This window comes from Ictidomys tridecemlineatus, chromosome 7 (genome assembly GCF_052094955.1).
Source record: "Ictidomys tridecemlineatus isolate mIctTri1 chromosome 7, mIctTri1.hap1, whole genome shotgun sequence".
In the NCBI taxonomy this organism is placed as follows: Eukaryota; Metazoa; Chordata; class Mammalia; order Rodentia; family Sciuridae; genus Ictidomys; species Ictidomys tridecemlineatus.
Genome location: NC_135483.1, coordinates 173,097,136 through 173,118,951, shown reverse-complemented (window position 1 = coordinate 173,118,951; position 21,816 = coordinate 173,097,136). Strand labels below are relative to the sequence as shown.

The 21,816-nt window shown below is 36.2% G+C and overlaps 1 protein-coding gene across 34 annotated transcripts in view; it reads right to left on the bottom strand.

The window, feature by feature from the left end:
* Nucleotides 1-2,860: 2,860 nt before the first annotated feature.
* Nucleotides 2,861-21,816, bottom strand: part of Map2 (microtubule associated protein 2) — a 276,655-nt gene continuing 257,699 nt past the window's right edge. For 19 of the 34 annotated variants that reach the window (XM_078017934.1, XM_078017937.1, XM_078017935.1 and 16 more), the window contains 5 exons: nt 21,392-21,732; nt 13,012-13,104; nt 10,778-10,859; nt 7,016-7,128; nt 2,861-6,785 (listed from right to left, as the gene is read on the bottom strand). In XM_078017934.1, the coding sequence (XP_077874060.1) occupies nt 6,570-6,785; nt 7,016-7,128; nt 10,778-10,859; nt 13,012-13,104; nt 21,392-21,732 (845 nt within the window). In that variant the 3' untranslated portion in view covers nt 2,861-6,569. The remainder of the gene's footprint in view (nt 6,786-7,015; nt 7,129-10,777; nt 10,860-13,011; nt 13,105-21,391; nt 21,733-21,816) is intronic. The other 15 variants (XM_078017941.1, XM_040294837.2, XM_078017944.1 and 12 more) reach the window with 1 other exon arrangement.

Genomic DNA, 21,816 nt, shown 5'->3' with positions numbered 1-21,816 from the left:
AAAATAACTTTACATTTTGATCATATTTTATGAGTTATGCTTATTTGCCATGCTGGTTACACAGGAAAAGACAAAATACTGGGGATGACGAATGGAGACTGGTGCTTATAGATAAGACGTGGTTATAGGAGCACCAGGTATTTGCCCATCAGGATATCTCCAAAGACACTGACTCCTCGGTGGGGTTCCAGTCTTCTGCCTTGGCAGGAGTTGGGGGAGAATAAGTTATTGTCAGGAACGAGCAAGTAAGAGCTGTGGCAGGTTGACTGGCAGACCAGCAGGCTGCTAGGTACTGGCACAGACCTCCTCCTATGTCTACTTGGGCTTCAGCAATATCTGGTAGCACCCAGGTCAGCCCTCCTGATCCTCTGTGGGGACAGTAGCTACTGTTGGTGCCTGGAAAGCGAGACTTTGGGGAAATTGGAGCTGCATCTTGGAGGCTACCTGTTGTGACAGGTGTTAATCTTGTAGGTCCTGGAATTGAAGGGTGACTGCAGCCCAGGGAAGGTCTAGGTGGTCACAGGCAGGTAGAAGAGAAGAAGCTTGGAGAGCAAGCCTGCCAATATAACAACTTACTCAGCTGTGTAAGGGGTTTGGTGCTTGAAGATCAGTCCTGGGTCTAAGAACACAGCACTCCCTTGTCTAGGTTAGAGCAATGCCCCTCCATGCCCTTTGTTTGTTTTTTTGCTTCTACAAGTAATAGGCAAGTCCTCAGTAGGTTCAAGCCAACTGAGTAGAACAGTATTTGCCATTTCTTACTTGACAATGAGTTCCTTATCATAGGGTGGGAGAAACAGAGCAACAACTCCACCACATTTTTCTTTTTACCTTGATTTCATGATAAATGTGGGTGGCATGAGAATTACCAGACGCTAATGTCAAATTAAGGTACTACTTAAAGGCTTTTTTCTTTTTTCCTGGTGATGGGGACGAATCTATTAAATATTGGTTTTTCCCAGGGTCCTCATTGCCCTGAAGATTCTAGTCTGACCTCCCTAATTTCTCTGTAGGATTAGGGAGATTGTTAGAAGTAATTGGGAGGGAGAGGACAAGGCGCCTCCTTCAGGGGTTACAAACTGTAAATCTACAGTGCCGTGCCCACAGCAATAGGAAAGTGAATAAAGTGGGCTGGGAAGAAAAACAGGCCCAGTAGGGCATGTGACCACAAACGCAGGCCCAGTGGCGCCTAATCTGTTACCACTTCAAAAAAAAGATCCAAATATGGAGGGTGTGTGCGTGTGAAATTCTGGAGTTCAAAAAAACATTGCAGGTCAAACAAAGCACATCTGGAGGCTGCAGATCTACTACCCCAACTCAGGACCTGGACAGGAGATTTTAGTGGAATCCCAAGAGCAGAAATGGGAGTAGCTGAGTTGTATTTGTTCTAGCAAAGACATGGGAGTCCAAATGCAAGCTTTAAGAAAGTATGTCTCCGAGATACTTCTTCAAGAAAACTGGTGAAGGATTTAGTGTTTGGAAACAGTTTTAGTTTGCTCAACTGTGTACTTTGGACAGCCCTCTAGCCCTGAATTATTTAGGTCACTGTTCTACAAGTGCGTGCCACTTCATAAATGAGAAGAAGATGTTTCTCCCTGCAAGCTACCCAGAACATTATCCTGTCATCCTACATTATATTTGAATTATTCCTCTGTTCTCAAGGCAAGGAAAATCATCTCTGCCTGGTTAATTAATAAAAAGGAGAATCAAGAATTTTATTGTGATTCATGCAACTGGACAAATAAACGTCTCTCTCAATCCCTTGCAGGTTTTAAAGATTCTTTGGATAATAACATGGATTATTATCCAAATTTTAGAAAAAAGATTATTATTAAAGAGAAACCCCAATGATTTGGGATAGATTGTCCCAAATCTAACCAAAGGATGACTCCATGGAAAGTGAAGAGACTGTTGATAAGAGAGGCGGGTTTTAGCTAAGTTAGGATATTTGAGGCCTGGCAAACCTCTAACACCAATTTCTGTTTCCAGTAACAACTTTGTAGTACTTGGTATCTAAACTGTTTGGTATCAGAGGTAGTGACACTGTCTGAAATAGTCTTCAGGATATATTTTTCTCTTAGAGGGTAGTGATGGAGTTTTCTCCTTAAGCACATCATTAAGCAGGGATCAGTGCTTCTCATATTTTCATATGCAAATGTCCCAGCCATGGGCATATTATATGTTGACTAGGCATGGGATGACAATTTGCATTGTTAACAAACTCACAATTGAAGCTTCTACTTGATTTGAGTAACAAGAGATTAGAGGCTGACGAATAGTAGTATATAGGATGTGCTGATATGGTGTAGATCAATTCCTTCCTCTTCTGGCATTAGCTGTCTGACTTCACTTTGGAGGGAACATTTTCTTCTTATATTCCTCTTAATCTCCTTCCATTCTAACCACTTGTGAAAGAGTCTGTTATGTGACCCATCAGCATAAATTTTCAGGTAATTCAAATTGTCTGAAGATTTTCAGATCTCACATTTTGCTAAGCACTCCCAAGAAAGAAGCTTTTTTTGGGAAAATAGTCTGGAGTTTCTGGTGCCTATTATGGAAGGGGTGCCCTCCAGAGATTACAAGAGGAAAAAGAACCAAGAATGAAAACAGAAAGTTTCCTAATAATGTCTTTTGAGTGCCTAGATCCAGCCATGCCTGAGGTCGATATACCCATCTAGCCAGTTACTTGAAATAACTTTATGCTTAAATTAATTTGAGTTTCTGTCACTGCCAATGGCATTCTGTGGTTAAAAAAAAACCCCAAAACCAAAAGAAACAAAACACAACCCAATTCTCTTATCAATCATATGAGTTACTATAAAATTGCCTACTATAAGGACACATACACAAACTGAACTAACAATTAGGTGACAAGCAATTTTATTTTGCAAAACAATCACTATACAGCAACAAATACATTTGCAAATTTGATTGAAAAACATGAGCTAACTACAACCAGCCATTGAAGAAATGCCTTTCTATGGTAACAGGCTCTAGAATTATCAGAAGAAAGAAACCCCCCACAGATTTGTAGTGGTGTGTTGGAACCTTGGAATCCCAGCATACAAAGTATAATTTTTGTTGATTTTTTTTTCTTTTTGCTAAAGTTGAAGTGGACTTTTATGATTGACAGTTTTGAGTTTGAAAATAGTCTTTTTCCTGCTGAGGGACTTGGCCTCAAACCTACCTCAAACCCAGGCTAAAATTTTTAGGTGTGAAAAAACAAACATCAGTGCTGATTTTAGCACATCAGTCTTTGAAGGAATGCCTGGAATTTGCTTTCCTAAACCATGAAGTCAATCTACTTTATCTTTGTTTCTTAGACCACAAATGGTTTCCTTTCCTTCTTCTGGCATTAAAAAAATAGGAGAAAAACTATAATCACAGCTATGTCAGAATCAACATTTAGATTATTTCTTTGATAATGCTGACATGCTGTTTTATTTTGGCTGATGGTCCCAGTTCTGCTGTATTACTCTATGTGTGTGTATGGAGAAGTCTGGGCATGATCTGTACATTCTCCTTTTTAATGATACTGTTGCTTCAGCCTTCTTCAGCCATAACTCACAAAGGTGTCTTACTTATGGGTGGGACTTCAGCCCATCACCCTGCTGGAACTCAGCAGGTGAATCCAGAGAGAGTTGGTTCCTAAACGAACATGGCCTTGGAAGCTCATCATGAACTCGGATCATTCCTGCATTGTTGCAAGGTATCCAATTTTCAGTTGCAGGTGACCCAGAGAGAGGGAGTTCATTGGAGAAGATGGCCTTTTAACTCTTTAGAACTCTGGATTACTTATGTATTCTTAAACAGGTTCTCAAAGGCTAAAGCCAGAGAGAAACTGGCATTAGAGGATCTAGAAATGGAACTAAGCAGCTTTCATTTCTAGATCAGCGTATGTGTCCCCACAAAAGTGGTGTCCAAAAAGCTTAATTTGAGTCGTTAATCTTAAGAGTGAAGGCAAGATGGGCTCCACCCCATTGTCCCATAAGAAGACATTTTCACTCTGTGCTTCTCTCTCTTGCTGGCACAAATTTTCAGTCTCTTTTTGTTAGCTTTATAAAGAAAGAATCACATTTTCAGACAAAACAAGGGCATTGATGTATTACAATTTTGTTGTGATTAGAAATAAACTTTTGTTTTAGTGCCAAATCTATTAATCTTGTATAATTTTTATTTTGGACATATGCCATTTTGGATATGTATTTATAAGAAAATGAATTTTAATATATAAATCATATTTACTTTGTCTTAACTTTTATTAAAAAAACATTAAACTAGCTTGAAAAGAATTTTTTTCAACATTAAAACTATTCTAACCAGCTGTTAGTTTATTTTTTTTTTCTAGAGAACTTTAATCACTAACTAACAGTATCAAAACATGTAAGAAAATACCCTTGGTCTCCACACACCGATTCCGTCTCCTATTTTCTGGTGCATTTCAAGGGAACATGATGAATAAATTGCCCAGATTGATGAAATCTCACAGCAATTACTAGGCAGAAAACAGACACATCCATAAACCTACTCGGTGATTTCTAAGTTTTTTAAAAAAATAACTGATTTATAAATGGTTTAAGACATGTGTGCCTGTGTAAACCCTAGTGGAGAAAGGATGGTGAGGTTTGTTCCCAGTGTCCCTTGGGACTGTCAGGTTGCCATGTCCAAAAGGTCACAAAGTGGTACCTGTGTCTCTCTGTCTTTGCCTCCCTTGGCTTTTTGCCTATGATGCTCAGTGTTGTCTAGTCCACGCCCATCATCGCAACCTTTATATTCAGGAATGGGTTTGACATATAGAGATCAAAGACCTAGAAGAATATTTTATTTCAATCATTCAGATCCAGCCTACCAGCCCTGAGCAAGAAAAAGAACATGTAAAATGCTAAAAAGTGTCCATCCCAGTTGGGATAATAAGTCCTTGCCTTATTCAGGCCATGGACTATTTCAATGTTTATTCGTCAGTCTAAGATGAATGATTTGTAAGTAGACTAATTAATTCACTTGTGATTTCTAGACTATATATAAAATCAAGACAATGTTACCTACTGATAAATAATACTAAGTCACATTGTGTTCTTCTACAGAGCACAATGTCGGAGTTCTGGAAAAAAAACTGAGTTAGATATCTGTGTCTCAAATGTTTCGTAGCTACAGCTCCTCAAAATATTTTTCCTTTCTGATCAGGGGATCTTTATTTTGGGTAAGGAAACCAAACACCTCCTGTCAGAGAATTTAATAAGCGGGTACTATTTGAAAGAATGGGAACACATGTCCCAAATTACCACTCTTAGTTTCAACTTTAGCAAATGAAAAAAAAAAAGAAAGAAAGAAAGAAAGAAAGAAAGAAAAATAAATCTTAAGAAGTTGGTTTCATGAATGATTATAGGAATAAAACCCAAACTATTCTGTGATTAAAAATGAGATATATCCATAATCTAAACCAACAATCTGTAAACCCTTTTATGTATAACTGGACCCACCCCCACAAACTCCATGTTGGTGAAAGCAAAGAAAAATAATTTTTTCTAGCATCACGGGAGAGGCTTGTATCTGGCACTAAAACAGGGTTACAGCTTTGAGTTGTTACAGAAAGCAACTTCATGCTAAAACTTTTTGTCTTTTTTAATGTATTTTTTTTAATAGGGAAGAGAACCCTGCTAACATCTACTTTCACATACCTAAAATCGCAACACCAAAGGGTGCAGGAGACACAGATACTGTGAATAAAGAAGTATAATATTCAAGTATATGAGGAAGTATCACAAATGGCCACAGAGAAATATATATATATTTATATCTATAATACTGTATCAAACAGATGGAAAGGGGGTGTGAAACTGGTAGTGTGGACACAAATCTAGCCAATCAACTGACATTCTAATCAGACATGAGTCCATCCTAATGAAAGTGCGTCATTCCTAAGAGATGCACTTTTACACCACTTCCTCAACCACAGCCCAAATGCTTTGTAACTAGTTTTTAGTTAGTTAAATAATTTATTGGATTGACATACTCTGATATAATTATCCAGGTCCCAAATGTTAATAACTTAATTGCATCTTTCTTCCCATTTATACAAAATAACACTTTAAAAAAACGTATTTCTTACATGCTCTTCCCTTCCTGCAATCAGACTTCTTGATTTAATTTAACCTGAAATAAGTTACAATGGGCAGTTTTTATCTTTTCGCCCAGAAACAGAACATTGAAATGAGCAGCTTGAATTTTTAACAAGGCCTTTCAGAATGTAGTGGATAGCCTTCAGGCACATGAAAGGTAAAAATGCAACTTTTAAAATAATAATAATACTCCATGCAAAACAGAGCAGAGCGAAAATAACTGTCCAATTGAACCCATGTAAAGCCAGTATGTTCCTGTTGAAAATGGAAATCAGGTCAATTTCTGCATATACTATTCATTTTTTTTTATAAAATTTTAACAATTACTACAGTTTGGGGATGAGATTATTTATCTTATGGTTTGTAAAGAATGGATATAACACCTGCTCAGAGCCCACTCCTGCCAAGAGCTCATGCCTAAATATTATGACTCCAGTGCTAGATGAGAAGTATTCATAAGCCCTGCTTAGCGAGTGCCGCAGTGACATCCTCAGCCAAAGTGGCAAGCTGAGGAGATTCGAGCAGGTTGATGCTTCCAGATGAGGAGACGTTGCTGAGTCGCCGGGGTGATGCCACGCTGGATCTGCCTGGGGACTGCGTAATGATCTCAGCCCCGTGGTCCACGCGGGCCTTAGCGTGCTCTCTGAAGTTCAACTTTTGGCTGTCAATCTGTTTGAGACAAGCATCAGTTCTCATTAACTCAAGCATCTTCACTGGCCCCTGACTCTTTCCCTGTGTTTCAGAGCTGATACTAATGTGACTTCTTTCCAGCTCTGCCATTTGTCTAGGTCTTCAATCTGGGACCCATTTTGACAAAGGCTATTTCACAAGAACTTTCTTTCTTTCTTTCTTTTTTTTTTTTTTTCAAGACAGGGTTGAGTCATGTTTTTGTTTCCTACCTTGACATTACCACCTCCAGGTACATGGTGGGCGTTGTCAAGTGATCCCACTTTCGCTTGGGCTTTTTCTTTGAAATCCAGTTTTACACTCTCAATTTTCACACGTCCACCACCTTTGAGAGGAAAAAGATTTTTAAATGCCTTGCTAAAATTAAATCTTATATTGTGATGACTATTTACCCCAAATGATTATAGTAGATAGACCAGTGAAGACTACAAACTTATTACCTCTTCTATCCCTCTGAGAGTGAAAGGAATGTAAAAGGAATCTTTTAGAATTTATAGTACATACTATTTTCCCCATATGAAAAAGGTGATGATATCCTTCTTTTTATCTTATATGAATTGCCTCACATGTTAATACTTTTCTTCTTTACTTGTGTCTACCTTAGAAATCAGAGCAGGTTTTCTTATTGGTGTCATAAAACAAAACAACAAAAAAACACAACAACAACAACAAAAAAACCTCTGAAAGTAACAACAAAAATAAAACTTTGAACTCTCAGTTTTTCAATTCTAGTGGAAAAAGTTAAATTGCAATGAAATTCTTATGGTAACAAGTCAATCTATCAAAAAAATTAGAATAGAATGGTACAAATACAGGCAAAATATAGTTGGCCTTTGATATCCACAGATCCTGAATCTTGGATTGAAAATATTTCGGAGAAAAAAATTGCATCAGCACTGAACACATACAGACTTTTGCCCTATAATCTCCTAAACAATATAACTACTAACACACACACACACACACACACACACACACACACACACACACATCCCATCCATGTTAAAACACTAGGTAAACTAGGGATAGAAGGAACTTACCTCAACATTGTATAGGCTACAAACCTAGATATATGTATGATACACGATACTACAACATGATACTATAACATATATATATATATATATATATGTGGTGGCATAACGACTATTTGCATAGCATTTACATTGTGTCAGGGATTGTAATTCTGAGATGATTTAAAATATACAGAAGGATGTGCATAGGTTAAATGCAATGCTATGTCATTTATATAAAGGATTTGAGCATCTATGGATCTGAATATCTTCAGGGGGTCCTGGAACCAATCCTCCATAAATACTGAGATGACTGTCTTCATCTGTAAGTTTTCAACATTGATAACTTCATTAATGAAATAAGTCAGGAGCTGAGTTGTTTATGACCTTTAAGACCTTGCCACCTTAATTAGCTCTTGGAGTCATGGAGAAAGGATCTTAAGATTCTTAGACAGATGCCGCAGGATCAATCTGACCCTGACTTTGATCTGATAATACTGGAACAGAGTTTTGACCTTGCCATTTCCTCTAATGCTAACTAGTCTGAGACTCGAGGATCTGCTGATTGTTAGAGTGCCACATTCTACCCTTCACTGAGGTTTTCTGCTGGGATTATAGGTGTGCACCAACACTCCTGGGGCTAGACTATGGATTCTACTTGTTGGTTGTGATGGGATTAGCATGATTCATAATGATTCACAAAAAACTAATTATCTTGGATAGACACTGGAGGATGTTGGGCTTTCATTGACATAAGATCAACCTCTTTCTTACTTTCATATTTTCTGATAGTCTCTGACATTAATTGCTCTCAAGCTTCCTTTTCTGAACATGTATTATCTCAGCATAATTTTGTTGTTAATTTTTTTTCAAACTCAATTTTGAAAGGAAAAGAAAAATAAAATTCAAATATGGACCCAAAATATATTTTTTAAAAAAGGAAACTTGAGTAGTCTAATTCTGTTGATTTCCCACTGGAAATTCTTATTTGACTATCAGAGAAACACATTTGAATTCAGATATCTAATCCTTCAATTGTGAAGAACTCTGGCACCCATGAGAAACTGTAATTGTGAAAGACTAAAATATTTGTCAAGTTTCAGAAGGGAAGTGCAGATATTTTGATTTGTGCCTCCAGGGGTGGAATTGTTTGCTTTACTTTCTCCTTAGATACCATATATTTCAAAGGAACTTGGTAAAGTGCTTGCTGTTGTCAAGGATCATCATGGATTACTTCATTATGAATTTAGTCTTCTGATTCAATTACAATAGAACCAAGAGCCAGATTTAGAAATAGGTGGGAGTATCTGACAATCGTCTTTAATGACCAATAAATCATACATAGAATATGATTTGCTTATTTGTGTAAGATTTTTCTGTGCGTCCCAGCCCCAAGTGAATTCAATTAACTTTATCTTCACTGTCTACAATGAAAGAGCCCAGTTTTTGTTTGATTGTTTGTTTTTTGTTTTTGTATTCTGCAAGAAATTGACTGAGCAGTACAAAGTCAACTATGTGTTAACAGACTCCAGCTTTATAGAAAGGGAAATTATGAAGATATGCAGTATGGGACACGTCCCTGCTGTCTCTTGAACAGCAGAAAAGCTAATTCCAGTTTCTAACTCCTTGACTTGCTTCATAAACACCCTTTGACAAAAATGAAAGAAGCCTAGTTTCTGGATATCTCCAAAATTTTTATACATTTTGAAACTTATTCTATCTATCTTTGTTTTCAACCAAGAAGTTCTTAGTAGTCTTCTCCTGGCCAGAGGTCTTATTCAGCCCAAATGTTTTTTCCATATTTTTTATTGGTATATTATAGTTATACATAAAGGTGGGATTCATTGTTACATATTCATACACATACACAAAATAATGATATAACTTTTTCAATATCATTTCCCAATATTTCTCCTTTTCCTCCCCTCTGCCCTCCCTGCCTGGTTCCTTTCCTCTACTACACTGATCTCTCTTCAATTTTCATGAGAACTCCCACCTTTCTTTCCTTGTTCCTCTTTAGCTCCCACATATGAGAGAAAACACACAGCCCCAGACTTTCTGAGTCTGTCAGCTCAGTTACATTTATACCTTGTTTCTGATTTGAGACAATGATTAATGGAAATAATCTACTACCTGGTTTAGAAGTTAAGATGCCACATGTGGATGGTTACAACCAATTACTTTCCTTTTGTCCTTACATAATCCAATACAAATTGTATCAAGATATTTTCAATAAAATCACACACTTGACAGATATCCATTATTACACACATAGAAGCAGAATTTAGCAAAAATATATATGATACTCAGAGAAAACAACTCATATTATGTTAGACTTACACATTAAAGGGTGACCCCCACCCTTGCAAAGCAGGTATGAATATAAATTCTACTTTAGAGCAGTAATCCTAAAAGATATTTCAGAACACTGAAATGGGGTCTATGGTCAAATAAGCTGGAGAAGCAGAAGGATTCATAGTTTTGATTGACAAGGTAAAGGATGTGGGAAATTCATCAGATACATAAAGTTTCTTTGGTTGTGCTAAGGACAGTTCTTATTTTACAGAATGTAGGCAAACAATTTCATAAAAAATGTTTGTAAATACTGCTTTTGGAGTCAATCTTACTATGTATGAATTCATAATTGAGAGTATTTAAGACTATATGTTTTGAAAGGTCTCCAATAAGCATGTTGAACACAGAGACCCATGCATCTATGCACCTTTTAGCTCTTAACCTGTTCTATGACATGTGGCCTATTAATGGTAATTGGGTTCACTTGTCTCAAATGAAGATGCCTTAAAATTTTTAACTTAAGTTTCTCTCAATAAAAGCATAAAATATCAGGGTTTTGAAATATCCTTCAAATTAGATGTTTCACAAGAACAAAAAAAAATTGCTTGCCAATTTCCTGAATCCAATTAGATATTTCTCAAAGTACTAAAAAAATGGTTCATTTACCTGGTCTGTGGCGAATATTCTTCAGTGAGCCACATTTGGATGTCACATGGCTTAAGTCTATCTTCTTGGTGACAATTTGTACCTGTGTGAATCACATAAAATACACTTAAAATAGTTTTAGACATGGAAAAACCCCAAACTCATACAAAAAATCTGGAAATATGCACATTTACCACATGCAATGGCATATCCAGAAATCCAAATTGAGGTATATGTTTACAAATACACATACACACACACACACACAGGAAAACATACTTTCCATATGTTTTCCCCCATGTTTGGACTGGAAAGAAGAGAACCCAAATGAATGAAAATCCTGGAACAGAAGGTTTTATTAATAGAAAACAGATCATGCCATAAAAGCATAGAAATATCTGTATTAATAAGGCCAGCTTCCAATTAGAGAGCTAAATCATACCATATTAAACCTTTCCAAAAGCAAAGAGCCAAGAGAAGTGATGCATTATTTTTTTATAAAGTGATTTTTACACAGAAGTGACCAACACTGCTCACAGTTACAAAAATCGGCATTAAAGGTTTAAGATACAAGAAGAAGGTTCTAAATGTGCTTTCCTAAACTGTTACAAAATTGCCATATCTTGGCTAAATGGGCTTTTTCTTGCACAACAAGTTATAAAATGATAGCAACATCTTTTTTCTTTTTATCTTTTATTGAAAATATTTCCTCTTCCAATATTTGAAGCAGTGCTGCTGCAAGTGATCCATTGTCCATTTGCATCAGGAGTATGTGGGAAATACTAAGACAGGAAGGGATGAGCTCAGAGTATCTGCATATTTAAACAAGTGCTTCTTTTCTAGAGGGAAGTTTAAGACTATTGTTTTGGAGGTTTGAGGCTTCAACTTACTTTAATATCTTTTTTTAATTTATTTTTTAGTTGTCAATGGACTTCATTGTATTTTTTTTATATGTGGTGCTGAGAATCAAATCCAGTGCCTCACACATGCTAGGTAAGCATTCTACCACTGAGCCACAACCCCAGGCCCACTTTAAGATCTTTAATTATCCTAACTTGTCCTTTTCTACTGTGTTTTGACCAGCGGTGGCTGCAATACAAGGTAAGATGCTCCATTTTCTGTTACCATTAAGGGAATCATCAGGACTGGAGCTGCTCCTGTGACCACCATGTGCTGTTTATTTACAGTCAGGGAAACAGGGAGGAGGGTGACCATGTCAGTGTAAATACTGACTCTGAGGCTCAGACCAGAATCCTTGAAGAAGCCCAGCAGACAATCCTATGGATTTCTCATGGTAATGATATTTTTATGCTCAGCAACAGCTCCTTGTAGAAAATACTTATTTCTTCCTCCTCATTGCTCAACTCCATTTCTGCCCAGTTGAGGAATGAGTAGCCAAGAGTTATTAGACTATTAAGGATTCTGTATTTGATACCCTGTAAATTACTTGAATCACAGATTATGAGAGCCTGCAGTTTAGATGACAAGATCTATCAAAATAGAGTTAGCATGATCTGCCTTTTAAAAGTTATTCTTATTTTATGAAGAAACATGCTTTTCTTTTTTTTAAGCTTGGGTTTGTCTGACTCCTTTTACTCTGCCTCAACCACTCTTAAGAAAATAGGGGTTCATTTCTTAGTTCCTTTCATAGAACATTATTTCCACTAAATGAAAGAGACAGGGAAAATCCCAGCAAGATAAATGTGTACTAAGACTTGAATTCCTTCACTCTGAATTATAGATGAACCATGCTTTGCCAGTTCTTTATTATTCTAAATGATATCCTTGCTCTCATGAATAATGAACGACTGAAGGCTGACATTACATACTTTGGGCACTTTCAAGTGTTCTCAGTCTTTGTCTCAAGGGTAATCTAAATGGAGCTGGAAAAGGATGAGCCAGCTGATTTTTTCAGGGAAATAGAGACAGCAGGAGGAAATACCTTGAAGACAAAAAGGCCAGCAAACCAAGTTGGTAAGTAAAGTGAATTTGCCATCCTCTGGAAAACCATGTGCAGCCTGACAAGGTTTTCTTTTCCAATGCAAAGTGAGAAATTCGCTGATGATCTTACAGGAAAGGATGGGAAGTCCATCACCCACAATGCAAGGCTAACAAGCTACCACACCAGGTGACAAGTGCACATCAGTGAGAAGGGAGGAGTGTGTTGGGGGGGAGGCAGGAAAGGAAACCGAGGGCCGGCTGTGCAGGTAGCTCCACACAATCAGGACAGCTTTCTGATTGAAGCTTCTACTTACATTTCCGCCCCCAGCAGAATGTTTGATGTTATCCTTGGAACCACATCTTGACTGAACTTTGCTAAAATCGATCTTCTTGTTTAAAATCCTAACCTAAAAGGAATTGGATGTAACTTCACTGTGCATTTTTTCTTTTAAGATGCTGGGTAGAGAGAACCCGAATGTATAGCTCCAAAAAGGCCCCAGACTCCCTTAATGTACATATTTATTTAGGAGAAAAAAAACTAACACTGGAACAGAAGAGCAGTTAAATCATGTAAATATGAACCCCTATTTTTTCTGTCCCTCAAGGGACAAATGCCAGAGAGCCTTAGATATTCCAGTTGTACCCAGGTATAATCTAGAAAAAAACTGGAGGGACAGAAAAAGAAAACTTGTATAGACTTAGATTGTCTGTGATAGGGAGGCAGCCAATCTTGTCAGCATCATTGGGTCCATTGTGGTTCAGCCCAGGATCCTAGAGGACAAGCCAGTGGTCCCACGGTGTTAGCCATCACAACTCTTTTTAATCATCTCCTCCACTGGACTTGCCTGATCTGTTCATCCACACTCTCACAATTGATCTGGCTCATGGCTGCAGGTCAAGATTTCAGGGTTCTCATTTGCCCTGGAGGAAAAAGCCTGGGTCAACAAAGAGACTCCTGGCTTGCTCTGTTAAAAAGGACTATACAATTCTCTTATAGTTTTGGCTCCATGGCCTTCTGGAGTCCCCTTTCTGGCAACTGCTCAAGAACAATCATCACCCATAGATGACCTCATGGAAGCATTTCTACTTCCAGAGGTAAGGAAACAAAGGCCCATTGGTTAGCTGTGTTGTATTGGGTCATACGTAGTCCAGGCTGTGGGTGGGCCCAGCAGATTAGAGGTGAGGTACTTTATTTCTATTTTCAGAATATGCATGTATTTTGAAGACAGTAGCAGATCCAGACCTGGAAAGACATTGTTTCAGTGTAATATAATGTACAAAGCTGTGATCTTGTGGCTTTTTATATGTGTCTTTTGAATTCTGCATGTTTTGAAGGATAGATAAACATGAAAAGAAAAGTTGTTATTGTTATTACTTGTTTGTTTTGTTTTGTTTTTGGCTACTGCTACTTCTCTTCTCCCACTCTACAGCTAAAGAGAGATCACATTTTTGACACTTTAGGAGAAAGTTTAGCTTCCTATTAAAAAAAAAAAAACAACAAACAAATTCACTAGATATACAGCCATCTCCAAGAATGTTAACACATCTCTTGGTATTTGCAGAAAAGAATTTAAATTCAAAAGGACATTGAATCCTGACTATTTTTAACTAGGCAAAGCTGAAATCACAGTGCGTGTCTAACATGGACGAGACAGCTTGTCCCTTACAGAGAAATTTCATTGACAGTTCTCATTAGCAGCCTAAGGGAAGGGCCTCTTATCAAAATTTGAATTCAGAAGACAAGATGACTAGGGTATTCTCTAGGGCAAGGTAAAATTTTTAACTTAAAATGTGTGGGGGACATCACAGAGTCCACATCTAACGTTGTAAGTGTTGTATTGTAAAAGTTTCACTTAAACTGCAGATGCACATAGTTTTAGACCAATACAAACCATTGCATTTAAAACATCATAGACAAATTCTTTTCAGGAAACAAATAATTATTGATTTATTAAATCTAATAATAATACTTTAAATTATTCTCCATGAGTAACTAGTTATTTTGGAAATGAAACAGTTCGTGTGAGCCATTTCACTAAGCCTTGGAGAAAACAAAGTATTTTATTTTATATTTCATTTATAAATTTTAATTTAGAAATCATGAGAGTACCAATCAAGTGATTCATTACTAAGTGATCCAAAGCCAAACACTAAATCAGATTCACTTATTGCAAACATGAAATTCCAAATTCAGTTGCATAAATCTGTTTGACTTTAACATTTAATCAATTGTTTGACAACTTTTATGATTTCCAAAACTAATGATTCAATCCCAAAGCGTCACACTGCCAGCATTATTTGAAGATGATTTAGAATCCTAAAATCCTGAAACTTAAAAGCTAAGTTTTGTTAATTTCCCCCAGATTTTCTGAAGAGTTATATACTTTCCTGGGATACAACTAGCTGTCCTTTTTTGGTGACAGACTTTCTCAGCCTATGTCTGCTCATCCTGTGATGTGAAGTAGGCTTCAGAAGTGCATTAATGGCAAACGTTTTTATGAACTCCTATATTACAATAACTTAATAGTGAATTATTTTATCTAAAGGCAAAGGATAACAGAAGGTCCATTTAGACCTTCATTCAACAACTTGTGTAATGGTTGAGGGGAGGGAAACAAAACCACTTTGGACAGAGGACACTTGATATTTACCAAGATTTAAGCTCTAGTTTGACAACTTAGATCTGAGCACCCACTTATTCCTTATGACTCTTATTTATGACTTAGAAAAATTACAAATTTCTTCTCACCAAAGATCTCTTGGGTCATTTAAAAATAATTGACACCTTAGCATTAATCCCACAAATAACAGGAGTTTTCAGAAGTCATTCCATGGAATAGAAACATAGGTGGCTGCTATGAAAGAGCCATATTTCAGATCAGTCTTTTAAAATCAAAGAGCTGAGTTTTAGCTATCTGGATTTTATGGATGGGTCTAAATAAAAATATTGTTTTTTGAGAAGGAGATTTCAGTTCAGAAAACCCCTTTTATTTTCCCCTAAAAGCCTATGTCAAGCAAAAGTTATTTTAACATCTTGGAGATTATCTAGCAAAAAATATAGCAAACTTCTATTTGACAAACAAATTTTCTACGCTCATGGTATGCAAGAAAAAAATGGAATAACAATTACTCAAGAATATCTCTAAACCACATTTTAATCTTTCTCAATTTATTTCAACTAAAAATTTACTTGCATTATTAACATGAAATGGAGTGACTTGGAAGAGTATGATGATCTTCTGCACACTTCACAACAGAAGAAAAATAATATATCAATCAATTGGATCATCTTCTTAAAGCTCTTCCTCATTGCTTATTAGAGCATCAAAACTTCTTAACGTGGCAACCAGAATTCTCAGCAGCTTTGATTTTTTGGATCTTCTTTCCTGTTATACTCTTTAACTTTGTATTTTGTCCAGACTACATTCCATTTCATACTTAAGGGTCTTATTTACATTTTGTACTTCAACCCCATGTTTTCTTTATGTTATCTCTGTCTAGAATGCCCACATTCCAAGTTGAGTCTAACAGATCATCATCTTTCTAGGGGCAGCCTAATCAGTAATTCCAAGAGGTGGCTGGCAAAAAGGATTTTAGACTCATGGGTTTTATCCGAATGTTGGTAATTCACTTGCATAATTGACTTTTCATTCACGTAATGCTCATATAAGCTTGAAAAGTTGTATAAGTTAATAGTTGTATGGGTTAAAGCAATTGAAAGTTAATCCAAACTATTTAAACTTTTACCAATTCTATCTGATCTTCCACCATGCCAGAAAAGAACATTGCAGTTACCTTCTGGATATTCCTTGGTGACTCTAGCAGGATTTTATCATGATAATTCTATTGAAATGATTGGTCACTGTATTGTTTTTCTACCTCTGTTTAATTGTTTCTTTATAAAAACTACCCCCTAAAATGGGGTCACTCTTGGAAAAGATAGGAAGACAAAAAAAAAATATGTGAGTGCAAGAAAGAACAAATCTCTCTTACTGTTTAGTAAGCTTATAGACCCCATTTTGAGATAAATGAATTTGACAAACTATAAAACAATAAGTAAAATAAACTCTGTCAATATAATGTAAGGAATTTTCAGTGACAAGCCTTTTTTTCTTTCTTTTCCATGCTGGGTTGACTGACAAGGTTTTAAACTTCATATTAATCCTCTTCTTTAGCACTATTGTAGCCCTAAGGAGATGAAAAGAATTGGCTTGGAAAGCTCTTAAAATTAAATAAGGGCAAGAGAATAGGGGAGAACAGAAAACAAGACAAAACAAAAACCTTCCAGTTTGCCTAGATGGCAGGGAACATGCCTGACGTTTCCCATTTCCCCTTTGTCATAGGGCACCCGGTGGTCTTGGTAAATCTTGGTGAAAGAAGAGACACGTGAATAAAAACAGTAAATCTTTTTGTCTTAAGTCTTATAGTTTATAAATGTGTCTATATGTTAAAATAGTATCACACAGTAGGTATTCCCAGTGGTAACTCGTGATTTAATATAATAGGTAAATATCTTGTTTTGCTATAATGTAATATGTGCCTCCAGAATTAATTCTGTTTTCTTACTTGAATATAAAATTAAAAATCAATGATTCAATTAGCATGTAAAAGCCCTACAAGTGTCTGAGGATAATGCCTAAAACTTTTAAAGAAAATACAAAAAAATTCCAGTCTATATTTCACTGATTGTATTTTTTCTTTCCTTCTTTATCACTTCCTCTTCTCCAATTTAAGCTCCTGTTTCAGAAATACTACTTTTTTTTTTAAACCCAACTTCAGTTGCATTTTGTGGCACAAGCATTTATAGACTCCTAGAATACCTAACTGCATGTTTTTTTGATGATTTGTAACGGAAAAATACTGTCATACTTAGTAGAATCCTACATTTAAGAGTTTAAAGTAGTGTGAGCTTTCTATTCTCAAAGATCCATGCTGCATCAGTTATACTGATGTCCTTGCTGTTCCAGAACATTCTAGGCTCACTTCTACCTCAGGGCCTTTGCATTTATGGTTTTCCCCACCTGAAACACTTTTTCCTGAGTTACCAAGTGGTTTATTCCTTCACTTCCTTCGAGTTTCCATTCAAATATCACTTGCTCAGGCATTTCCTAGCTATACTATCAGAAATGCAATTTCCCCTCAACATATCCAAGCCTCTTCCTTAGCTTTGTGTTTTTTCCTGTGTACACTTTTTAACATATTTTTCTGACATCATTTTTCTTTGTTTGCATTTCTTCCTAGATCATTAATTTCATGAAGGCAAGAATGTCAGGAATTTTTGACTGCTTTGTTTACTGCTGTATTCCCAGTTATCTACAACATCACACGGTGTACAGTAGTTCATTTGTTCATTCATTGTATTTAATGAATAATTAATCACTTATCTATAGGACATATAATTTTATATACCTTAGTCATTTTTGTTTGCTGTAATGTTTGTCACAGCATGTGAAAATAGTAATTTAAAAGAGCTTTCTATGCAAGGTTTTTATTTTTCAATCATATAATAGAATTTTGAGGTTATCCTTGTTGAATAAATGGTTAAGTAGATGTTGTATTGGTATATAACAAATGTGAAATATGAAAAAAATCAACATACTTTTCAAATTTATGTAGTATACCAATACAACATATATTTCCATAGAGTATCAATATAACATTATTTGCATTGTTATTTCATTAAAATATCATTAAAGTTCAGAAGCCTCAAAATTCTGTCACATGATTACAAAAACCTGCACAGGAGGTGCTGTTAAATAAAACTGCCATATCCATGTCATGTAACAGAAGCTACAGCAAACAAAAATGACTAAGGTATCTAAAATTACATATTTTTACAGATTGATGATTAATTATTCATCAAATAAAAATTACAATCTCTGCCTTTGTAGCTCAGCCCTGAAAAGATATTAAAAGTTATCCATGCAAGGTGTGGGTAATGTGAAGACTTCTGTTTCTTACTCTGTAAAATGTGAGGGTTGAATTAGGAGATGAATATCTTTGACCTCTAACATCTTTTAATTAATTCAGTGAATCCATAGAATTGAAAGAGAGAGAAACCAGACTGCTTTTTTTTTTCTAGAATGTAATAATATTTTTCCTAGGTTCTAGTCTAATGAATTTATCTATAGAGTTTTTTTTTTTCCAAAGCTAGAGCAACACTGGGAAGAATCTTTACATGAGGATGCATAACCTTTACATAAGGATGTATCTTTACATAAAAGATGGTCATTGCTCTTTCCTTAAACAGAAGAATGTTGCTAACCACTCTGGTTAGCCTCACTGACCTGAGGATGGCTGACTATGGTTATGAATAAAGCAAAAATATATAGTTTACAAAGTAATCGGTCAAACCACAGACATGGTCTTGAAAAGATCATGATCTAGGCAATGAGCAGTAAATGAAAACAACCACCATGAAATGGCTTCATTGATAATGTTCAATTATTACAAAGGTGCATAAGTTGTGCTTTTTAAATATTGATCTTCATAAGCTGACAGGGTGAAAAAGCAACAAACCTGCCAAAACACATATGATTATTCCACATATATCAAAGTACTTCTAAAAAAGCTAATTCATAGGAAAGGTAAAAAGCATTCATCCAATTGTCGCCTCATTTCTTAAAAACTACATGTTTGGAGATAGTTCTTATCATATAGCTATTTAATCCAAGTATCTTTATTCTTAAAAAGCTAATATTAGTTGAAAATTTAGAATTTATGTAGATTAAGGAGCTAAATAAATAGAGATAGTTTCAAATTAGTACACTTAAGATAGTTTTATCTATAACTTGAGTTAAATGAACCATATTATCTACAGTGAAACTATGACTGCATATGTTCTTTCCAGTAAAATGATTTTTTTCAGCTGACAAGATTAATTTTATTGAATTCTATAAAGCTCATCATATCTTCAACTAGCTTATCTATTCCATTAGGCATTGATTGGCATCATTGAACTGAACCAATAAGCACAGCCTCTCTAGTAATTGAAAATTGGGCTTCAACAAAAAGCTAAAGGGCTATCAGCACAAGACCTACATATATAGAAGAGCAATAAATGTTCATATTGGTGGAAAATAATAAAGTTTCTGGATTTGGGAAATTAATGGGTTCCCACACATTGCTATTACAAAATCTGGCTCCTGCAGAAAGCACCCCTTTTCATTGTTGTGACCAAAATTCCTAACAAACAACTTAACTAAGGGAAAGTTTATTTTGGCTCACAGTTCCAGAGGTCAGTCCATGGTCATCTGGCTCCATTGCTTTGGGCTTGAGGTAAGGCAGAACATCATGGTAGAAGGGCACCGCAGACAAAAGCTGCTCAACTCATAACAATCATAAAGCATAGAGAAAAGAATGGGCTAGGGACAAGACACAGTCCCTGAGGACATGCCCTCAATGATTTATTTCCTCCAAACATGCTGCACCTGCACACAGTTTCTTCCGCCTCCCAGCAGTCCATTTAAATTATTCATCGATCAAATAGGCCAATCCAATGATGAGGTTAGAACTCTCATAATCAAATCACTTCCCTCTGGACATTGCTGTATTGGGGATGAAACCTTCGACACATGAGCTTTTGAAGGACATTCCAGATCCAAACTTAACACTGGGCCTTTCTCAATGATTCTGGATAGGCCAATTTTCATTGAAATACTCTATAATAATTGGGACTCACATGCTGATAGCTTTGATTTCTTTAACTATGCATTTATAGACGCTCAATTGGATAATAAAAGTCTTTAACATATTATCCTGATAATTTCTATGGAGCCCTACCATCAATTTTCTTTCTAGTCATTCTATAAAGTAGGAGCTATAAAATTCCAGTCAAACCTTCTGGTTTAACATGCTAAAAACACTATTCAATACAGTTAATTTTAAGTAGAAGTTCCAATGTTACAATTTTATTCATAAGGATTATATAGAGCTGTCTATTCATTATCAACATAAATACCTGGCCTTTGTTAATACGTAGGCAATATTAGGCAGAGAAGTAGGAGGGTGAACCATGCCCTGAATTTGGAGGAAACATAAGAAAATGGTAAAAGATATCATAGAAAATCCTTGAGGAAAAAGGAAAGAGATTCAATTGGAATCACTGAAAGATAGTAAGATGAGTTCATGGTCAGGATCCAAAATAAAAAACTCAAATCCATATCAGAAATGTAACTTCATTTCCTATGTTCATATATGAATACAATACCAGTGAAACTCCACACCATGTACAACCACAAGAATGGGATCTTAATAAGTTATACTCCATATAGGTATATGTCAAAATACACTCTATTGTCATGTATATCTAATAAGAACAAAAGAAGAAGGAGGAGGAGGAGGAGGAGGTGAAGAGTAGTAACTTCAATCTCTTAAGTTTAAATCCACAAAGCCATAAAGATACATTCAGGAAAGATCTGTTAGGTAATCAACTAAAATATTCTATATGGTTAAACCAATTGTTATCCAATAGTGACCAAAAAGAAAAGATGTATCATGTGATTTTTCATTATATTTTATAAGCTAGCTCTCTCAGAAAGGCCCAGACTCAGCAATGAAATATAATCAGTAACTCTGTAACACCTCCAGCTCCTGTGCATTTTAAGAACTGTAAGTTCATAACTTGAGGAAAGTGATATAATAATGAACGGGATTTTATTTCTGGCAACAAATATGTGTGCATGCAATTCTTACCTGCCCCCCTTTAGGCTGGTATTTGATGTTGTCTGTTGATCCGATTTTGGATTTGACATTCTTCAGGTCTGGCAGTGGTTGGTTAATAAGCCGAAGCTGCTTGGGAGTGGCAGGAGATTTGGGAGGAGTGCGAATGATGGCGACTTTCTTCTCACTGGGCACCAGAATGGCAGACTTGGGGGTTCCTGGTGTGTGAGGAGTTCTGGGGTAGCTGGGGGTTCCAGGAGTGCCTGGGGTGCGTGAAGAGTAGCTTGGTGGGGTGCCAGGAGTGATGGCAGTTGATCCAGGGGTAGTGGGTGTTGAGGTGCCACTTTTCCCTGCTCTGCGAATTGGCTCTGACCCTGACACAACAAACCACAGCATTAGAAAGTTCTCAAGACCTCCTTTGTCCCACAGATAGTTAGAGTTCATATGTCAAAAGACTA